Source organism: Diorhabda sublineata, chromosome X, assembly GCF_026230105.1.
Source record: "Diorhabda sublineata isolate icDioSubl1.1 chromosome X, icDioSubl1.1, whole genome shotgun sequence".
Taxonomy (NCBI): Eukaryota; Metazoa; Arthropoda; class Insecta; order Coleoptera; family Chrysomelidae; genus Diorhabda; species Diorhabda sublineata.
This window is the reverse complement of record NC_079485.1, coordinates 1,855,181-1,871,464: the sequence shown is the minus strand read 5'-3', so window position 1 is coordinate 1,871,464 and position 16,284 is coordinate 1,855,181. Positions and strand designations below refer to the sequence as shown.

The 16,284-nt window shown below is 29.6% G+C and overlaps 3 protein-coding genes across 8 annotated transcripts; 2 read left to right on the top strand and 1 right to left on the bottom strand.

Moving 5' to 3' along the window:
• Positions 1 to 1,079: 1,079 nt before the first annotated feature.
• Positions 1,080 to 1,997, bottom strand: LOC130451595 (FK506-binding protein-like). Its single transcript, XM_056790718.1, has one exon. It carries the CDS (start codon positions 1,990 to 1,992, stop codon positions 1,186 to 1,188), a length of 807 nt encoding a protein of 268 aa, XP_056646696.1. The 5' UTR covers positions 1,993 to 1,997; the 3' UTR covers positions 1,080 to 1,185.
• A 689-nt stretch (positions 1,998 to 2,686) lies between these two features.
• On the top strand, positions 2,687 to 8,316 carry LOC130451592 (protein brunelleschi). Of its 2 annotated transcripts, none has more exons than XM_056790708.1 (11): positions 2,687 to 3,606; positions 3,814 to 4,390; positions 4,441 to 4,591; positions 4,646 to 4,737; positions 4,811 to 5,091; positions 5,216 to 5,544; positions 5,634 to 6,012; positions 6,261 to 6,513; positions 6,694 to 7,049; positions 7,100 to 7,307; positions 7,575 to 8,316. In XM_056790708.1, the coding sequence occupies exons 1-11, from the start codon at positions 2,853 to 2,855 to the stop codon at positions 7,768 to 7,770; spliced, it is 3,576 nt and encodes a 1,191-aa protein (XP_056646686.1). In that variant the 5' UTR covers positions 2,687 to 2,852; the 3' UTR covers positions 7,771 to 8,316. The 2 variants fall into 2 exon arrangements, with proteins under 2 accessions (XP_056646686.1, XP_056646687.1); XM_056790709.1 differs by having other exon boundaries at positions 2,725 to 2,864; positions 7,575 to 8,180.
• Positions 8,317 to 9,221: 905 nt separating this feature from the next.
• Positions 9,222 to 15,833, top strand: LOC130451593 (transcription termination factor 2). Of its 5 annotated transcripts, XM_056790712.1 has the most exons (9): positions 9,242 to 9,353; positions 10,753 to 10,918; positions 10,991 to 11,292; positions 12,136 to 12,501; positions 12,757 to 12,967; positions 13,200 to 14,273; positions 14,386 to 14,843; positions 14,911 to 15,243; positions 15,389 to 15,833. In XM_056790712.1, the coding sequence occupies exons 3-9, from the start codon at positions 10,994 to 10,996 to the stop codon at positions 15,720 to 15,722; spliced, it is 3,075 nt and encodes a 1,024-aa protein (XP_056646690.1). In that variant the 5' UTR covers positions 9,242 to 9,353; positions 10,753 to 10,918; positions 10,991 to 10,993; the 3' UTR covers positions 15,723 to 15,833. The 5 variants fall into 5 exon arrangements, with proteins under 5 accessions (XP_056646692.1, XP_056646693.1, XP_056646691.1 ...); XM_056790714.1 differs by lacking the exon at positions 10,753 to 10,918 and having other exon boundaries at positions 9,222 to 9,353; positions 10,966 to 11,292; XM_056790715.1 differs by lacking the exon at positions 10,753 to 10,918 and having other exon boundaries at positions 9,234 to 9,353; positions 10,919 to 11,292.
• The last annotated feature ends 451 nt before the right edge of the window (positions 15,834 to 16,284 follow it).

The following is a 16,284-nucleotide window of genomic DNA, read 5'->3' as shown; positions in this document are numbered from 1 at the left end:
GAAAGAGATTTCATGGAAAATTACACATGTACAGCACTATACCTAATATTTATTTTCTAACATTAAGTTTTCTTTACCTAATTAAAGACAAATTTATCGCTATTTTAGTTCATGTTTATGACATTTCCCAATCTTAAATTATGGAGTTTTTGTACAGTATCATCGCTAAAAATTTTATGAAATAACTTGCAAATAGGAAAAAATAATACAATTTAAAAAACACATTTTCTACATATAGTTGAAATTTTTGGTACATTGTTCACTCATTCTTTACAATAATTTCAAATTTAGTACAATATTTTATTGTTATTTTGTATTCTCCATTATATGGTTATACCACTACAATATTTTCTCTTCTACATAATTAAATTTATGTTTCACAATATCTTACTTTGCTTATTCGTTAAGCATATGTTTAACATTGTATGGTTATTTGTAAAAGGTGATATGTTAAGACTGTTTATTTACGATGTTAAATTGGTTAATACTAGCCAAAGTTGCTAATATAAAATATGTTGAAAACTCAGATTTTTGAGTTTTTGTTATTGGTGCACATTTATATTTTCCAAAATTATTGGCTTTTCAAATGGAAGTTTGATTAAATCTTAGTATTAGTCTATCATTAGATATATGAATAACATTTAGGAAACGTTCTACTTACCTGAAATTAAAAAAAATAAAAAAACACACATGTATGTGTGTATCATGTTTCAAATTTTTATAAAAAAAGAAATAAAAATTAGGCGGTGTTAAGCTCAAAAATTCTATTATGTAATTAAAACTGTATATTTGGTTTTGGTAATAAAATATTTTTAAATTAATTGTTGTTTCTATCAGTTAAGTTCATAAAAAAGAGAAGTAACTATTCTTAAATACTAAATAATTAAATCTTTGGATCTATTTTAAAAAATACTGCTAGCTATTCCCAATGGTACCTTGTATTCCACCATAGGCCATGATCATTAGTAACAAAAATCGTTTAAATAAGAATAATATTACAAGTCTACTTATATAAATCAAAATTAACTGTCCAAATAAGGTTAGTAACTACATAATTAAATGGAATAATGAAAGATTGATTGTTTTCATGGAAAATTTATTTACTACTATTTAACAATTAATAGCAAAATACATTAATTGCAAAACATTTACAAGTAATAACTAATGCAATGACATACTAGTCATCTAACAATGAGAAAACATTTTTTTAACCATACTTTTCACCCTAATGTCAGCCTTTCTTAATTCATCCTTAACTACATTCATATGTTCAGTACATGCCTTATTATCTGGCTCCAATTTCAACACTTTGGAAAAAGCCTCAAATGATTTCTCAAAGTTTCGATCGTTTTTATAAGCAATACCCAATTTATACAAAGCCTTAACATTATTTGAGTTATAGAGCAATACTTTTTGAGAAATGTCGATTACTTTGAGCCAACGACTATTTCTAAAATAACAAGAAGATAAATTGTTGTAGAGAATCTCTTTCAAATTGATAAGATTTGAAACTTGTAAGTTTTCTATGCTGATTGGTAGTTCTTCTGCATCAAGAGGAATTGAATGAAGTATTTTTAGAGCTTTTATAAACCTTAAAGCTGCTTCTTTATTTCTATTAGATTTAAATAAATCATTTCCTTTTTCTTTATGATAAGTGGCCAAACTGAACTTTTTAATTGCATCCCATTTATAAATATAACCATCAAAAACTAATTCCTCTAAACATATGATTAGAGATATATCCTCATTTGGTAGTGATATGAAAAATTTAGATTTTTCTCCTACATCCATAGTGCCTAAACATATCTCTATCAAGTTCCATAGCTCCCCATCTGTATCTCCAATAACAATAATAGTACTGACAATGTTTTTTAGTGGTGCATAATCCATTATTGTAACTGTACATCTACTGTTTTCAGCAGGTTTTTGTCCCCATTTACCCTTTTCCAAAATTTCTTTTTTAATTCTTCCATCTGGAGACACAGACTTCATTATAGCACTATAAATTGGTAGTAAACCACTTATCTACTTTTTAACGTTAGTAACAACTATGCTACTTGGCAAATCAAATTTATGGTAAGTGAAATACTGAGTTCAAGATGACTTAATTAATAGATGAAGAGGTTTTGAGCTTTAATATTTTATATGGCATATAACCATTAATTTAGGGAAGTTAAATTTTTAAATATGAAAGTATCTACCTTCCCAGGATTTCCAGCAATAATGATCACTTTGTATCTGAAACGAATAAATATTTTATTTAAAAAAAAAGAGTTCTTACTAAACTAATAAAGTTTATTTTGCTGTAGGTACTCTTTTGTAGTCCAGATGAGTGCGAATTTGGGAGCTCTATAAACTAGAAAATGAAGTCAACGTTTACTTTAATATTATTAACAATATTAATTACAACAAATCTCTAAACCTTTCCGGTATAATTATTTTATTGAAGTGACATTAAATATCTGCTATTTTAACTAACCTCAAAAGTCACTTCGCCATTCAAATATTTATAAAAACATTTCTAATGAATTAAATGTAAAAATGTAAAAGTAATGCTGAGGTTTAGTGTAAAGGAAAAATAAAATAAAATTGATTAACAGGAACTTTACTATTGCAGTATTCAGACTTACCTGTGACAAAAGGACGTGGCAAATGTAACAGTACGCAAACTATTGAAAGTAGAGAAGAAGATGAAAAAATATTGGAGGTTATAGTCCAATCCAAATTTATGGTAAAAACAAAAACATAATATAGAAAAGCAAAAATATGTAACATGAACAAGTCATTTTCATTTTAAGCTATTTACTGCTTAATCATGTGACTGATAACAAAATAATATATAAAGTTTTCAAATGCGTTCATCAGTAAGTTATATATTATCAAGTAGTATAAGTGAGCCAAAAATGTCTCACCCAGATTATGATCAGTACTCTCATGATCATGCTGCTCTTCTCGTTCTTGTTAAACACATAGGAAATCAGTTAAAACCTAAAATATTCTTCAAATTTTATGAACGTATTAATAAACTTACTAGTGTTAGAATTACTGACTCGACTGGAGCAGTTAGAAATATTTTAATACGTTATATCAAAGAACACCCCGTGGAAAATAATGATTGGGGGGACTTTCAAACGCATAGGCGTTTATTGGGACTTATATCTCTCGGGAAGTATGATTCGCAACAGGAACTAAATGAAATATGTAGAGTGCATGAAAGTTTAAAAGTCAAGTACAATGCCACTCTTTTTGATTCAAGATGCATTTTATTTGGTCCAACTAAAGATACCGAATCTCCTATAGATGACAATCCCACATCTAGTAGCTCTGCAGATAGTGATAAGTCTAGTGATTGTCCCGTAGAAAAATTCACTACACCTAGTAATTTCAAAACCAGAGCTTTATTCTATGATATTACTTCAGCTTGTTCTGATTTAGAAAATCAGTTGAATGAGTTCATTAACTCACTTTTTTGGGTTTTGGATTCTAAAAGAGTTGAGAGATCCAGAGAAAAGTTGGAAAGAGTATGTTTATTATTAGCTCCATTTGAAAAAAGAGATTTTGTAGGTTTGGATATGGAATCAAGAAATAATAAAAAAAGATGTACAGGTATTTTATTATTTTTTACTGATACTAGAAATATTTTGATTAATGTTTTACTGTGATTATTTGCAATATAATTGCCATGTTATAGATCTCCCTAGACTTTTCACTTGTTATAGAATTGCTTTGTTCTTCAAAATATTTTTGTTGTATCATAGGAAGATATGTTTTCCATCTTCAATGCATTAAGAAAAATAAAGATATATTTTTTAGGGAGAATGATTAAACACCTTGGAGATCTGTGTTTACAAACCGGACTATTAACAGAAAGTTTAAATTATTATGTTCAAGCAGCAGATATTTTAAAGTCTGTAAATGATTGGCTATGGCTTGGAGGAGCCTATGAAGGCCTTTGTGCAGCTTCAGCTTTAGTTTTATATCCAGATATGCAAAGAAATATTCCACTACATAGAAATGCCAGTTTGCAAGAGGGATCACCTCGCAAGTCAAGCCAAACTACTCCATCAATTGTGTTAAGTGTTAAAAAAATGATTGCAAATACTTTAGCACCAGAGGATATTGCTAAAAGATACAGAGAAGCTATTATTCATTACAGTAAGTATCAGAATGCTGGTATTATTGAAACAGAGGCAAGCTTTAAAGCCGCAAGGATAACTGTAGAACAAAATCATGCCTTACAAGCCGCAAGCTTCTTACAAAATGTTGTTTATATAAATTTACAATTATCTGAAATGGAGAAAATTCAGAGATTTGAGACATTAGCTGATTTATATTCTCAAATTGGGTTTTGTAGAAAAGCTGCATTTTGTTTAAGATTGGCTGCTACAAGGTAAGTTTTTGAATTGTTATTGACATAGTTTTATTTTTATTATATTTTAGGTATGTCTCTCCTCAAAATACAATCCCCAACTGGGGTCGTTGTTATGCTTTAATGTTGCAAAGTCTACCTGGACACAATCTTAATTTAGACCCTGTTGAAATGAGGGCTGTTGATCAAGGATGGCCCGTTCTGCAAATTCAACTTATGCAGGTATTTAATAAATTGTATATGTTTTAGTAACAATTGAAACTATTTATGATTTAGGAATTAGTTGTTGCTGCGAGAAGAACTGGACATTCGGCATTAGCTACACGACATATGACATTCCTTTTACAAACTATGTGGACACATTTAAGGTATCAATTTACATATAGTAAAGACAATTTTTGAATTTTTTAGAATATATTGAGAATATTTTTGAAATTTCAGTTGTACTGAACAGAAAGAACTAGCAGTGCAATTACAAAGTCTCTCTGCCCAATGTGAAGGTTCTCCAGTTCCTCTGGTTCTTGAAAGTGGTTTAGTAGTACCACCTGCAAATCTCACTGACATTCCAAAATGTGCTGCTTTTACACCTAAAGATCTTCAACCACATTTAAGACCAAGAAGAATAGAAAATCATAAACAAGATACTGGTCCGTTTTTATTTACTCCAATTCACTTTGGAGGTGGTAGTTTAGATCGAAAATCGAGAGGTAATACCAAGCTAGGTAAGAAATTTTAAAGCTATATATACACAACAAATTTAGGCTCTTATTTTGTTGAAATAGTTATTATAGTCAAAATTCATAATTAGAAGGTGACTCTTTAAAATTTAATAACAATATTTTTAAGATTTCCTGTGGGTACAGAATGAAATATGTGAAGTACAGTTAAAATTGACTAACCCATTACCATTTGAACTAAAAGTATCTAACATGAGATTGTTGACGGGAGGTATAGTGTTTGAATCAATACCAGAAACAATTGTTTTACCACCAGATGTTCCAACTTCTTTAACACTTAGTGGTTGGGCTCGAGAAAGTGGAGAACTAGAATTATCTGGTTATAGTACTCATACCTTAGGTGTAAAATCAAACTGTAGACTACGTCATATGGCTTCCAGTATGAACTTCCTACCCTATTACAAAGTACAAGTTGTGCCAGTTTTACCATTATTAGAGGTAATTTTTATTTTTTTCGTTTAATTCTAACCTGAAGGTTGAATATCTTGCAGTAAATTTTACTTTTCTACTATTTTTCTTTCTTGTAGGTGTCAACTTCACTTCCTATAAGTTCTACATTTTCTAATTTCCATGATGAAAACACTGTTACGTCGGCGATGATCACTTTATACCACGGAGAAAGTTCTGAATGTATTATTACTTTAAAAAATAACAGTGACGTACCAGTAGATATGTTAGAAGTTGAGATTAACAGTATACTAGAAACATCTCTACAGGATCAGATGTTCTATTGGAACAACGACGATATTAAGAAATTATTACCAATTCCTCCAGGTGCTACTGTGACTTTTCCATTGTATTTACATTCTGCTGCTAAATTTCTAGCACCAAATGCCGCCATTTCTCCAACCATTCCTCATGACATGAGTAGTGGACCTTTCAGCAGTATGTCCACTTCGTTGCCAGGTATTATACTAACTTAGATATAAAAGTGTTGTGTGATTTTTACTACTACTACACAATTACACATAGTTACATTTCTGGAAACATGTTAGATAACCAAATTATCATCTTTAGATACTGAAAATACAGTTTTCCTTTAGTGTCTGAAGAAAAGTTGGTTATCAAAACGCATGACAAATTATTTGTTAGTAAACAGTATAATCTGTTTGAATATCAGCAAAGAGATATTATTATAGAATCTTCACTTGTAGGTGGGTCTCTTCCATCCAGATTCAATTCAAGCATTCGTTCCTCAAATTCTGGTCACTCGAGTTTGGTAGCTGGTCTAACAACTATTTTCCAACAACAACCATCTACTTCACTTATTGAAGCTCAGCTGAAACTGAAATACAGTGGATCTGAGGGATTGAGTGCTGAATACTGTCGATCATGTTCGGTTTTACTAATGCTAGAGATGTTGCCATCTTTACAGATTACTAATTGGGATGTTCTTCCTGCCGAAACGTAAGTGATCGTCTTTGGGTAAGGTGAATGCTAAAATTGCCAGTATCATAATACAAAATTAGTTTTGCAGCTAAAATGTTTCCTTAGAAGTTTTTATTCTTTATTGTTAGATTAAATATAAATTTTCATTTCTCTTATAAATAATTGTTTGTATGTATATCCAAAAACGGTGATTTTCAGGCATTCTCAATTTTACCTTGTGCTAGACATTGTGAATTTAACAAGTCAAGAAATGGAGCTACAGTACACTCCTTCTAAAACAATGCTTATAGAGGGACAAGAGAGTTGCAGAGTTCCAATTCCCATCGATAGATGTCCTTTATCAAAACTGAGGGGACTTTTTCAAGAATCAGGTGAACATGTCGACCCAAAAAACGACATTGATGTCAACAAAATTTGCTCAGAACATATTACAGATTTGGTGAATTTAAAATGGCATTTACTAGGTTCGGATTCGAGAGGAGTAGCTTCGTTGAAAGGAATTCACTTACCTGCGAGAATGTTGGACATCGTGAGAATGTCACCTCTCGATTGGGGTGAGTCACAAGTTATAATTTTTCAAATATCTAAAAAAATATACTTTTAGAAGTTAAAATAAATGGTGATGTAGTAAAAGCGCAGGAAGAAGTTACTTGCAATGCTGGAGAATGCTTGGAATTGAAACTAGCTGTTGTTAATAGTTTAGAAAAGACTTTACATCAAGTTTCAATGACTATACAGTTTTACCAAGATTATGAAAATGGTACATTGAATCACAGAATGGATACCAGGTTAGCTACAGCTGGTTGTACTAAGTAAGTAAACATTATTATATATAAAACAGTTCAATTTTTTCACCACTAATTAGGATAAAAAATAGAACTTTTTTTGACAAAAATGATACAAGATATTGAAAAAACTTTAGTCTTAATGGTTTAATATGGTGTAAATTTCTCTTTAGTAATTAATTTGGAATTCTTTTATAATTTGTTTCTTATTGATGTATTTCATAATACTAATTATCTTTGTCTTATTAATTTGATTTAAAGTAAGAACATATTCTGATATATTTATTTTTTTAGGAAATCTTTTGCAATGTTACAGCCCCAGGATAAAGTTAACCATGAGTGCAATGTAATATTTTTTACACCTGGTCATTATAAACTAGATATACAATGTTGTGCTCCAGAAACTCTAACATCTTCTAAAGTTAATTCACTGATTTCTCCTGGTCATATATGGAGGTTTACACCCACTGTTTCCTTTCAAGTTAATTAAGATTAATATAATGATGATACAGTAACAGTGTTTATTATTCGATATATAAGTTTTTAATTAAACTACTGAAGCAATGAATAAAGGTCTGTTTATAAAGAACTCGCCGCACATTTATAGGATTTATAATATTTATATAAACTCCTCGATTTATTACTTTATTTTTGGTAATTGCATTGGCATTTGCATACATAAGGGGTTTTAAAGCTTGAGTTTGGGACAGTCGATTGTATATAAAAGAAAAATGTTGAAGGAACAGATTATCCCTTCCTGAAATTGATAATGTAATAAATTTATTTATATTGGGTAAAAAAGTAGGGAAGCAATTGAACAAAATATGTATTATTAATCCAAATTTATTCATTTTAAATTATAATAAATAATATACTTACATCAATGTAGTATCTATTCATTAAAACGTTTTTAGTAATTGATTTATTGTTATATATTTTATGTACAATTTTCGAATTCATTTTTATATTAATAATTTCTTGGAAATAGTTATGACTTTTAAAAAGAATTTAATTTACTATCCTACTCTAATAGTTTGTGGCGCTCTTTTTAAAATTCTTCCACCTGTTACCTTATTTTACTTCCTTTTAACAGACACTTTTCAATACCTCTACCCTCCATACTTAGAACATAGAGTACTACTTTATGTTTTAAGATAACAAATAAGTGTGTTTCCTCTTAGGGCATGTTCTGTGGTATGAACCACCCCAAATAATATATATTACGCGCCATTAATAAAATTTGAATTTGCCAGTATTTTTCAAAATAGCATTAGTAGATCAGTTCAGATCCATTGTTGACGTCAATTTGGTTAGAACAAATAACATTTTCGTGATCCATGACTTTGTTCCATAAACATGCTTCATTCCAAGTTGATGATGGCCCAGTGATAAGAATTATAACTATGAAATATGTCAAATTTAGTATTAGTCGTGTTAAGGTAATACTAAAAGCCATGGTGAAATTGGTTTCCGCAGCTACCAAAATGATAGTCATAAGATTTTATTTGAGCTGGGATAAAGATGAGGCTAGAAAAGAATAAACAATCTGGTACACAAACTCTACTTTCAATTCAATTTTACCAGCTTTGGTCAATAATTTACTGATATAGTATTTTATTTACGAACAAAAATAATCTATTGTTAAGGAATTAGTCACAATGCAGAGCACCAGGATTCCAATGACAACCAAGATCTTTTATTTATTACTCTGATAATAACGAAACCTGCTTTTTTTTAAATCAAGTTTTCATATTTAATTTCATCTTTTCTGTATCTTGTACATATTACGAAGATTTAAAAATCCAGACTGTTTCTTGAAAACTATATATGCAAAATATATCAAACGGCATTTTACAAATAATGTAAAAAATAATTTTTAATTTTATACAAAAATAATACTACCACGCCTATGGTATGAAGCATTAGTCAAGTTTTTATCTGCCAACTTTTTTCCCTCTGTTACTTCAGACATCGTAGATCAAAAAGAACCATTCCTAGATCGAGAGAGAACCAAGGAATTGATTAGTTTTATTTAAACTGACACTTTAATTAAACACTGCTCAAGAGAATTAGGTAAGTCTTTGTAATTAGAATTATAAAAAAGCAGTTTAAATACATCAATAATTTCTCATCATTTATGATTATTCTTCAATATATTTATACAAAAAAAACATCAAAATATTGCTAATAAATAACAAGGTTCTTTTGTGTTAAAATTACATATCTAATTGGATTAATGTTATCTTTTATTTGGTTAAAATTTATTAAAATTAAAATTGTATTTACTGAAAACTACTTTTTAAAAATAAAATCATACTTTACAAGTCTCAACAGATTTGAAAAAGGTAAAAATAAAAAGACATCTGTATGAATTTAGGATTCAGAAATCTACCACTCTCAGGTTTCTTTGTATGTTCCCATAACTCATCCGCCTTTAAGACAGAAATTCAAAAAATCTGTTTAATTTTAAAGTTCCAAATTTTGGATTTCTTGACCTTGGTTTCTTCTTCAGTTTCTTGCTTATATAAATCTTACAGATCAGAACAAAATAATTACAATTATACAAAACTAGTCCAAATAATATATATGAACATTATTGTAGGAGAAATATTGATAATTTTTTGTTTTTGAATGTCTAATGTACTTCGAATATGTTTAAATGCATCAAACTTTTTGGGAAGTAATTGGACCCATTTGAAAGTTTGATAGTTTTCGAAGTGCTAATTTTAATACGGTCAATGCCCATTTCGCATTCCGAATTAAGTTCTGAATTAAAATTTCCATGAATTGGAAAACTGACTTTGTTAGATTCCCACTTTTGATTCATCATTGTTATTTCGGGGGATATTAGAATCCAATGATTTTTCTATAATTTTTGAATATGTGATTTTGGCAATTGAACGGCTAATTGTTGAAGAAATGTTTTTGAAGTAGCGAAGCATTTAGATTTCACATGGGAGTGGGTTCCTCTTGAATGATAACTGGTCCATTTTAAGGAGATTTATTGACAATTTTCGTCGAAAAACATAGGAGTGAGGTCGTTTAGGATAAGGAATTTCGATTGGGGTAGAATGATTTCGAAGGAATTTTGCGTGGGTATAGATAATGTGGAAAATATATGGAATTAACACTCTCTACACTCCTCGTAGTTTCTGAGAGCCCTTTCGAAAGATCTCTGTTTCTATCCATAAACAAATAAACCAAGTTGTTTTCTCAAATATTGACCGCCTCACCTTACGTAGCCTTTTCTATATGAGCAAGATTACCAGTGAACAACGGTTTAAATTATATACTTTAAATTTAGAATTAATCTCCGTATTGATATGCTGTAAGAAGTACTGTTTTTATACCTTTGAAACTATGCTGCTACTATTCATACTCAGGGAAGCACAATTAGTGAATATTTATCTATGAAATCCCCTTAAACACTTAAGACATCAATCCACGAATATCCAGTTGCCTATTGTTTCAGTTATATAAACGGTTAAGGAAGTGACATCTGAAGTTAATCAACTTGACAAGTGTTTGAAGGTTTTTTTGAAAAAATACTTGAACGGAAAAAGAATTTCATATAAATTTTTTAAGGGGTTGAAGTGTTTTATCCCGAAAAATTTGAACAAAAAACGATTGTATTACAGGTGAACAAAATCCGCATATTGAATATACATTCTTTGTTTTTGTTCAGTATTGTAAGAAGTTTGGTTAAATAGGCAATGGCTAATAAAATGTATGATCATGACGAATCCGAAGATTACATATCAGATAGTGAAGAGGATATAAAAAATTTTTTATCAAAAAGTATTATTTCCGATTCAGAAGATGAAGGACTGTCAAACTCTGGAAATGCCTCTAACTCACATAAAAGAAATTTGATACTATCTGACGATAGCAGTGTAGAAACTCCACACATAAATAGGAACCTGCCAATAAATATTGATTGTGATGAATCGATATTTATTGTTCATCGATCTAAAAATTTGAACAAAATCTTGGATTCAGATTCAGAAAATAGGTAAATGTTTTCAATTTCTTCTCACAAATTGATAAAATATTTTATGTATGCTGGTATATTTTTATAGGCTCTACAAATCTAATTTTGTGTCAAGTGTTTTATGTGTTTTGTTTTATTCTGCACAATAACATTCCATTCAGTGCCATTTAGAGTCCTGTTAATGTAGTAATTCTGGTAGTATTTTTATAGACTTGATGTCATCTTTTCATATTCACTCCAGCCATATATTCAGCTGTAGATTTTTGTTCTTACAAAAAATTTATAGTATATGTATATGTATCAAACCTCCTCATCCAGAGGTTAAATGTATGATATATTTACTATAATTTATACCTTTTAAATTATGTTTATCAATGTGGAAAATTGTTTTATGTTTCATGTCATCTAATGTTGATGTAAACACCATTGGAAACATCATGTAAAATTGTGTTTATATCTAAATGTTTTTGTTCTTTTATATTATCATGGAAATGAACTTGCTTGTGAATCAGTGAATCAAATTTTAATATAATCTTTCGAAGTATTCTAGAAATATTATATTTTCTATGAATATATTTATGCCTTAACGGGGCTTAAATATAAATAAAGGGGTAAAACTCTGAAATATACTATTTTTCACTATTGTCTCAAAAGTGGAAACAACATGCTTATCTGTGAAATAGATGAGGTTACTTCTCACTATAAAATAAACACTCTAAACAGAATATAATTAGCAACCATTGTCTCATTTATAAATACATTTCCAACATCTTAAATAATGAAGATTTCCACATGTCTAAAATTATTTCATCATTTCATGGTTATCCTTTCTATAACTTACTGTATAGTAGACATATTTTTTAGTTCAACTAAGGAAACTCCTGTAGACTCATCAATCGATCTACAGAAAACAAATGAAAATGACGTGATATCTAGTGATTCTGAAGATAAACAATTCGTTGGTAACAGAATAAATATAAGGCAAGATATTTTCTCTACAAGTATAAATAATTCGGAATCTTCTGAAGATGAAAAACCTACTGATACTGCTGGACCTTCAAGTAAATGTAGGATATCTCAGGATTTTAAGCAAAAAAAGTTATTAAGTAGTACTATTATGGATTTTGGAAGCCCATCAGGCACTCCAGTAAATAAGGAAGGAAAAAGGATATTGAATAAATCAATAGAAACACCAAGGCAGATTAAGCATATGAAAGAAATGATTCCCAGGTAGATATTGCAAGTACTATAAATTATACCTTTGATAACATGTACTTTAGTATTAATCATTAGGGTAAATGTAATTAACATGAATGTTTCTAAATCAATATTATTTAAATTTTCATACTTAATAACAAATTGACTCATTCTCTTTTTATAGAAAAAATACTAATTGTAATATGTATTGAAGTGAAAGTTTATTAGTTGTATCAGAATTTATGATTTATTTTAAAATTTTGAAAGATATTCATATAATAATTTCAGTACGGAAAGACAAAGATCATTCAATTCTCCAAAAGCCACTACTTCCAGGACAGTAAGCAAAATAATAATATCTGATGATGAAAGTGATATAATTGATGTGAGTGATGGTTCTATTACTAATACAATTAAGAATAGTAGGCAGCCAACAATTCCTGAATTATTGAAAAAGAGGCCAATAGCTGCAGAAAAAAACATAACAAATTGTATAGAGGTATGTTTTTCACATTTACTCTATACCTTTTTTACGTGATTATTTGAAACATTGCTGTTGATAAATCGATATATCAATGAAACTGATAAATAATATTAACATCTTAGACTCTAATATTTTTGATATTAAATTTTCCCAATTTATGATTTCAATTAATTATTCAAGTATCTAAAGTTTCATATTACTTTTCCGATATGATTATGCATTATCTAAAAACAAACTTTGGTTTTAGGTTTCTCCTGAGCAGTATCAGCAACAAGAAGAGAAGATACAAAGATTAGGTTCAGAATTACAAAGAACTGCAGATCTAATAGAAAGTATTAATTTAGAGTTTCTGCCGGATAAGGGCGTTTCTTTAAAAAATAGACAAGTGGAATTAGAAGCAAAGCATTTAGAAGAAGTACAGATACTTTCCAATATGAAAATATCAGCTCAGACTGAGCCACAAATCTCATCATGGAAGGAAATTGAGGCTGGAGCTGTAAAAGTTCAACCAAAGACTTTTGGAAGAAAAGCAATGTCAACCTATAATGCTCAAAAATCGTTGACAATCGATAGATTACAACAGTTACATGGTTCTTTAGCATCTTGTCCAAAAGAAAATGACTTGGCTGAACCTCCAAAAGGTTTAAAAGTAGATCTAATGCCACATCAACTTAGAGCACTCTCTTGGCTTATGTGGCGTGAGAAACAAAAACCTTCTGGAGGTATCTTAGCAGATGACATGGGCCTTGGGAAAACATTGACCATGCTGTCTCTAATGTTGAAATGCAATGAAATGAAAGAGGAACATTCTGATCAAGAAGACAATCGAGAGCAAGAGCCAAATAAAAAACAACAATATAAGGGAGGTACATTAGTGGTCTGTCCAGCTAGCCTTCTAAACCAGTGGTCTGAAGAATTAGAGCGAAGGACAAAGAGAGGCTTAGCCTCTTGTGAACTTTACCATGGACCAAAAAGAGAAACAAAACCAAAAATATTAACCAAATATGACTTAGTAATAACTACATACAGTATTGTTAATAATGAAAACGAAAAAAACGGTGCTATTTTTAGAATCAATTGGAGAAGAATCATTTTAGATGAAGCTCATCAAGTCAGAAATTACAAATCTCTTACATCTGCTGCTGTTTGTAGATTAACTGGAATATCCAGATGGGCATTAACTGGAACTCCAATTCAGAATAAAGAATTGGATATGTATGCATTATTAAAATTTTTAAGATGTTCACCATTTGATGATTTAGTTGTATGGAAGAGATGGGTTGGAGATAAAACTACTGGAGGGACTGAACGCTTACATATGGTTTGTATTTGTAGTTAAATTAATAAAAAATATATTGTGTATCCCAAATTTCTAGATAAACAAATTTAAGAAGAAAATTTCAAACTCTTATTCTTTCAATTAACCTTTGCAGGTCATATCATCCCTTATGCTAAGAAGAACAAAACCTGAACTAATTGAAAAGGGACTATTGAATAGTATGCCAGAACGTAAACATAAAGTTGTACCTGTTGATTTAACTAAGAGTGAACGAAGTGTTTATAGCAAAATATTAATATTTTCTCGTACACTTTTTGCCCAATTTTTACATCAAAGAGCTGAAAGAAATCAGGATGCCAGAGAGTATGAGGAAACTTCAGAATCTACACCTAACCAGGAATATTTTACAATGAGACAAAAATTATTAAGACTGAATAAATTGAAGGACATAAAACAACATGAGATTTTAGTCTTACTTCTTCGATTAAGGCAAGTTTGCAATCATCCTTCTCTTATAACGAGTATGCTTGATGAGAATATGGAATTTTTGGGAGATGATGACAGTCAGTCAGATAATGCTGGAGCTATGGACTTTCTTGACCAACTGAACAAGTAAGTTAGAATAGATTGGAATAATTTATAGCTTTTGCATAATTAAGTATCTGTATCTGTTTTTCAGTTTAACTATTGATGATAAACAAGAAGATGAACCCAACAGAACATCAGATTCAGGAGCATCTGCAGAAGAAGGTTCAGCTTTGAGAGATGTTGTGAAAAATGTTTTACATCCTTCTGATCCTATATTCTGTAAGACTAATATGAGTAGCAAAATAAAAATGGCCATAAAAATTCTAAAAAATGATGTCTTGTCCAATAACGATAAAGCTGTGATAGTGTCACAATGGCCTTCATTTCTGAATCTCATTGGGTACCACTTAAAAGAGGAGCATATACATTTTGAACAGTTAGATGGCAGTGTTCCTGTTATCAAAAGGATGACTATGGTTGACAGGTATATTAATTTAGCGTTTATATTATACTACTATAGTACTGATTTTAATTTTTAAAACTTAGCTTAACGTTTTAATCAAATTTTTTAAAATCAATCAGATACTGTATACATATCTATCAATATATGTTAATAATTGATTTTTTAGGTTCAATGACCCCAAAGACAAAATTCGGATATTATTATTGTCTTTAACTGCTGGGGGAGTTGGTTTAAACTTAGTTGGAGCAAATCATTTGTTTCTATTGGATCTTCATTGGAATCCACAATTAGAAAACCAGGCGCAGGATCGAATTTACAGGGTTGGTCAATTGAAACCAGTATTTGTGTACAAATTAATGGCGACAGATACTATTGAAAAAAGAATTTTGGATTTACAAGTAAAGAAATTAGAAATTGCTAATTCGATGTTAACTGGATCTGTTCAAGTCAATAGAAATAAATTAACATTACAAGATTTGAAAATGTTATTTGATATGTAAAAACTCTCAACTATTATTTATTTTTTTAAGTTATATTTTGATTTATTTTATTGTTATAACTATTTTTGTATCTGTACATGTTTTGTTAATAAAAATTTATTTTACAAGGTTGTCATTATTTCTATTCAACCTATCTTTGTTCCAGTCTATCTTTCAAATACTTTGCAAATTCTTTATAATTTTATTATGTATATCTAACTTGTGTTTGTATATCTATTGTTTGTTCAAAAGTTGGTATGGGGTATGAAAATCACTCCTAAATTTTTTTCTTACCAGATGTGATATGGGTTTATAGTTAACCCATGCATTCACAAATTGTTGAATGTTGTCTACATGTAAAATGGTCTAGTTCCCTTGTTATTTTATTATTAACTACATAATAATTGTTTTTAAGGGGTTTTCAGAAAAGTTTAATATGTTGGTAGTTAGATTAAAGACTGATTAAGTTCAATCCTTTATTGTATTGTCTTAGATTCACACCAGAATACTATTTTGTAAATGTTCAGACTGTAGACATATTGATTAAAAGTGTAAAGAATTTTTAGTAGAAATAATATGGTTA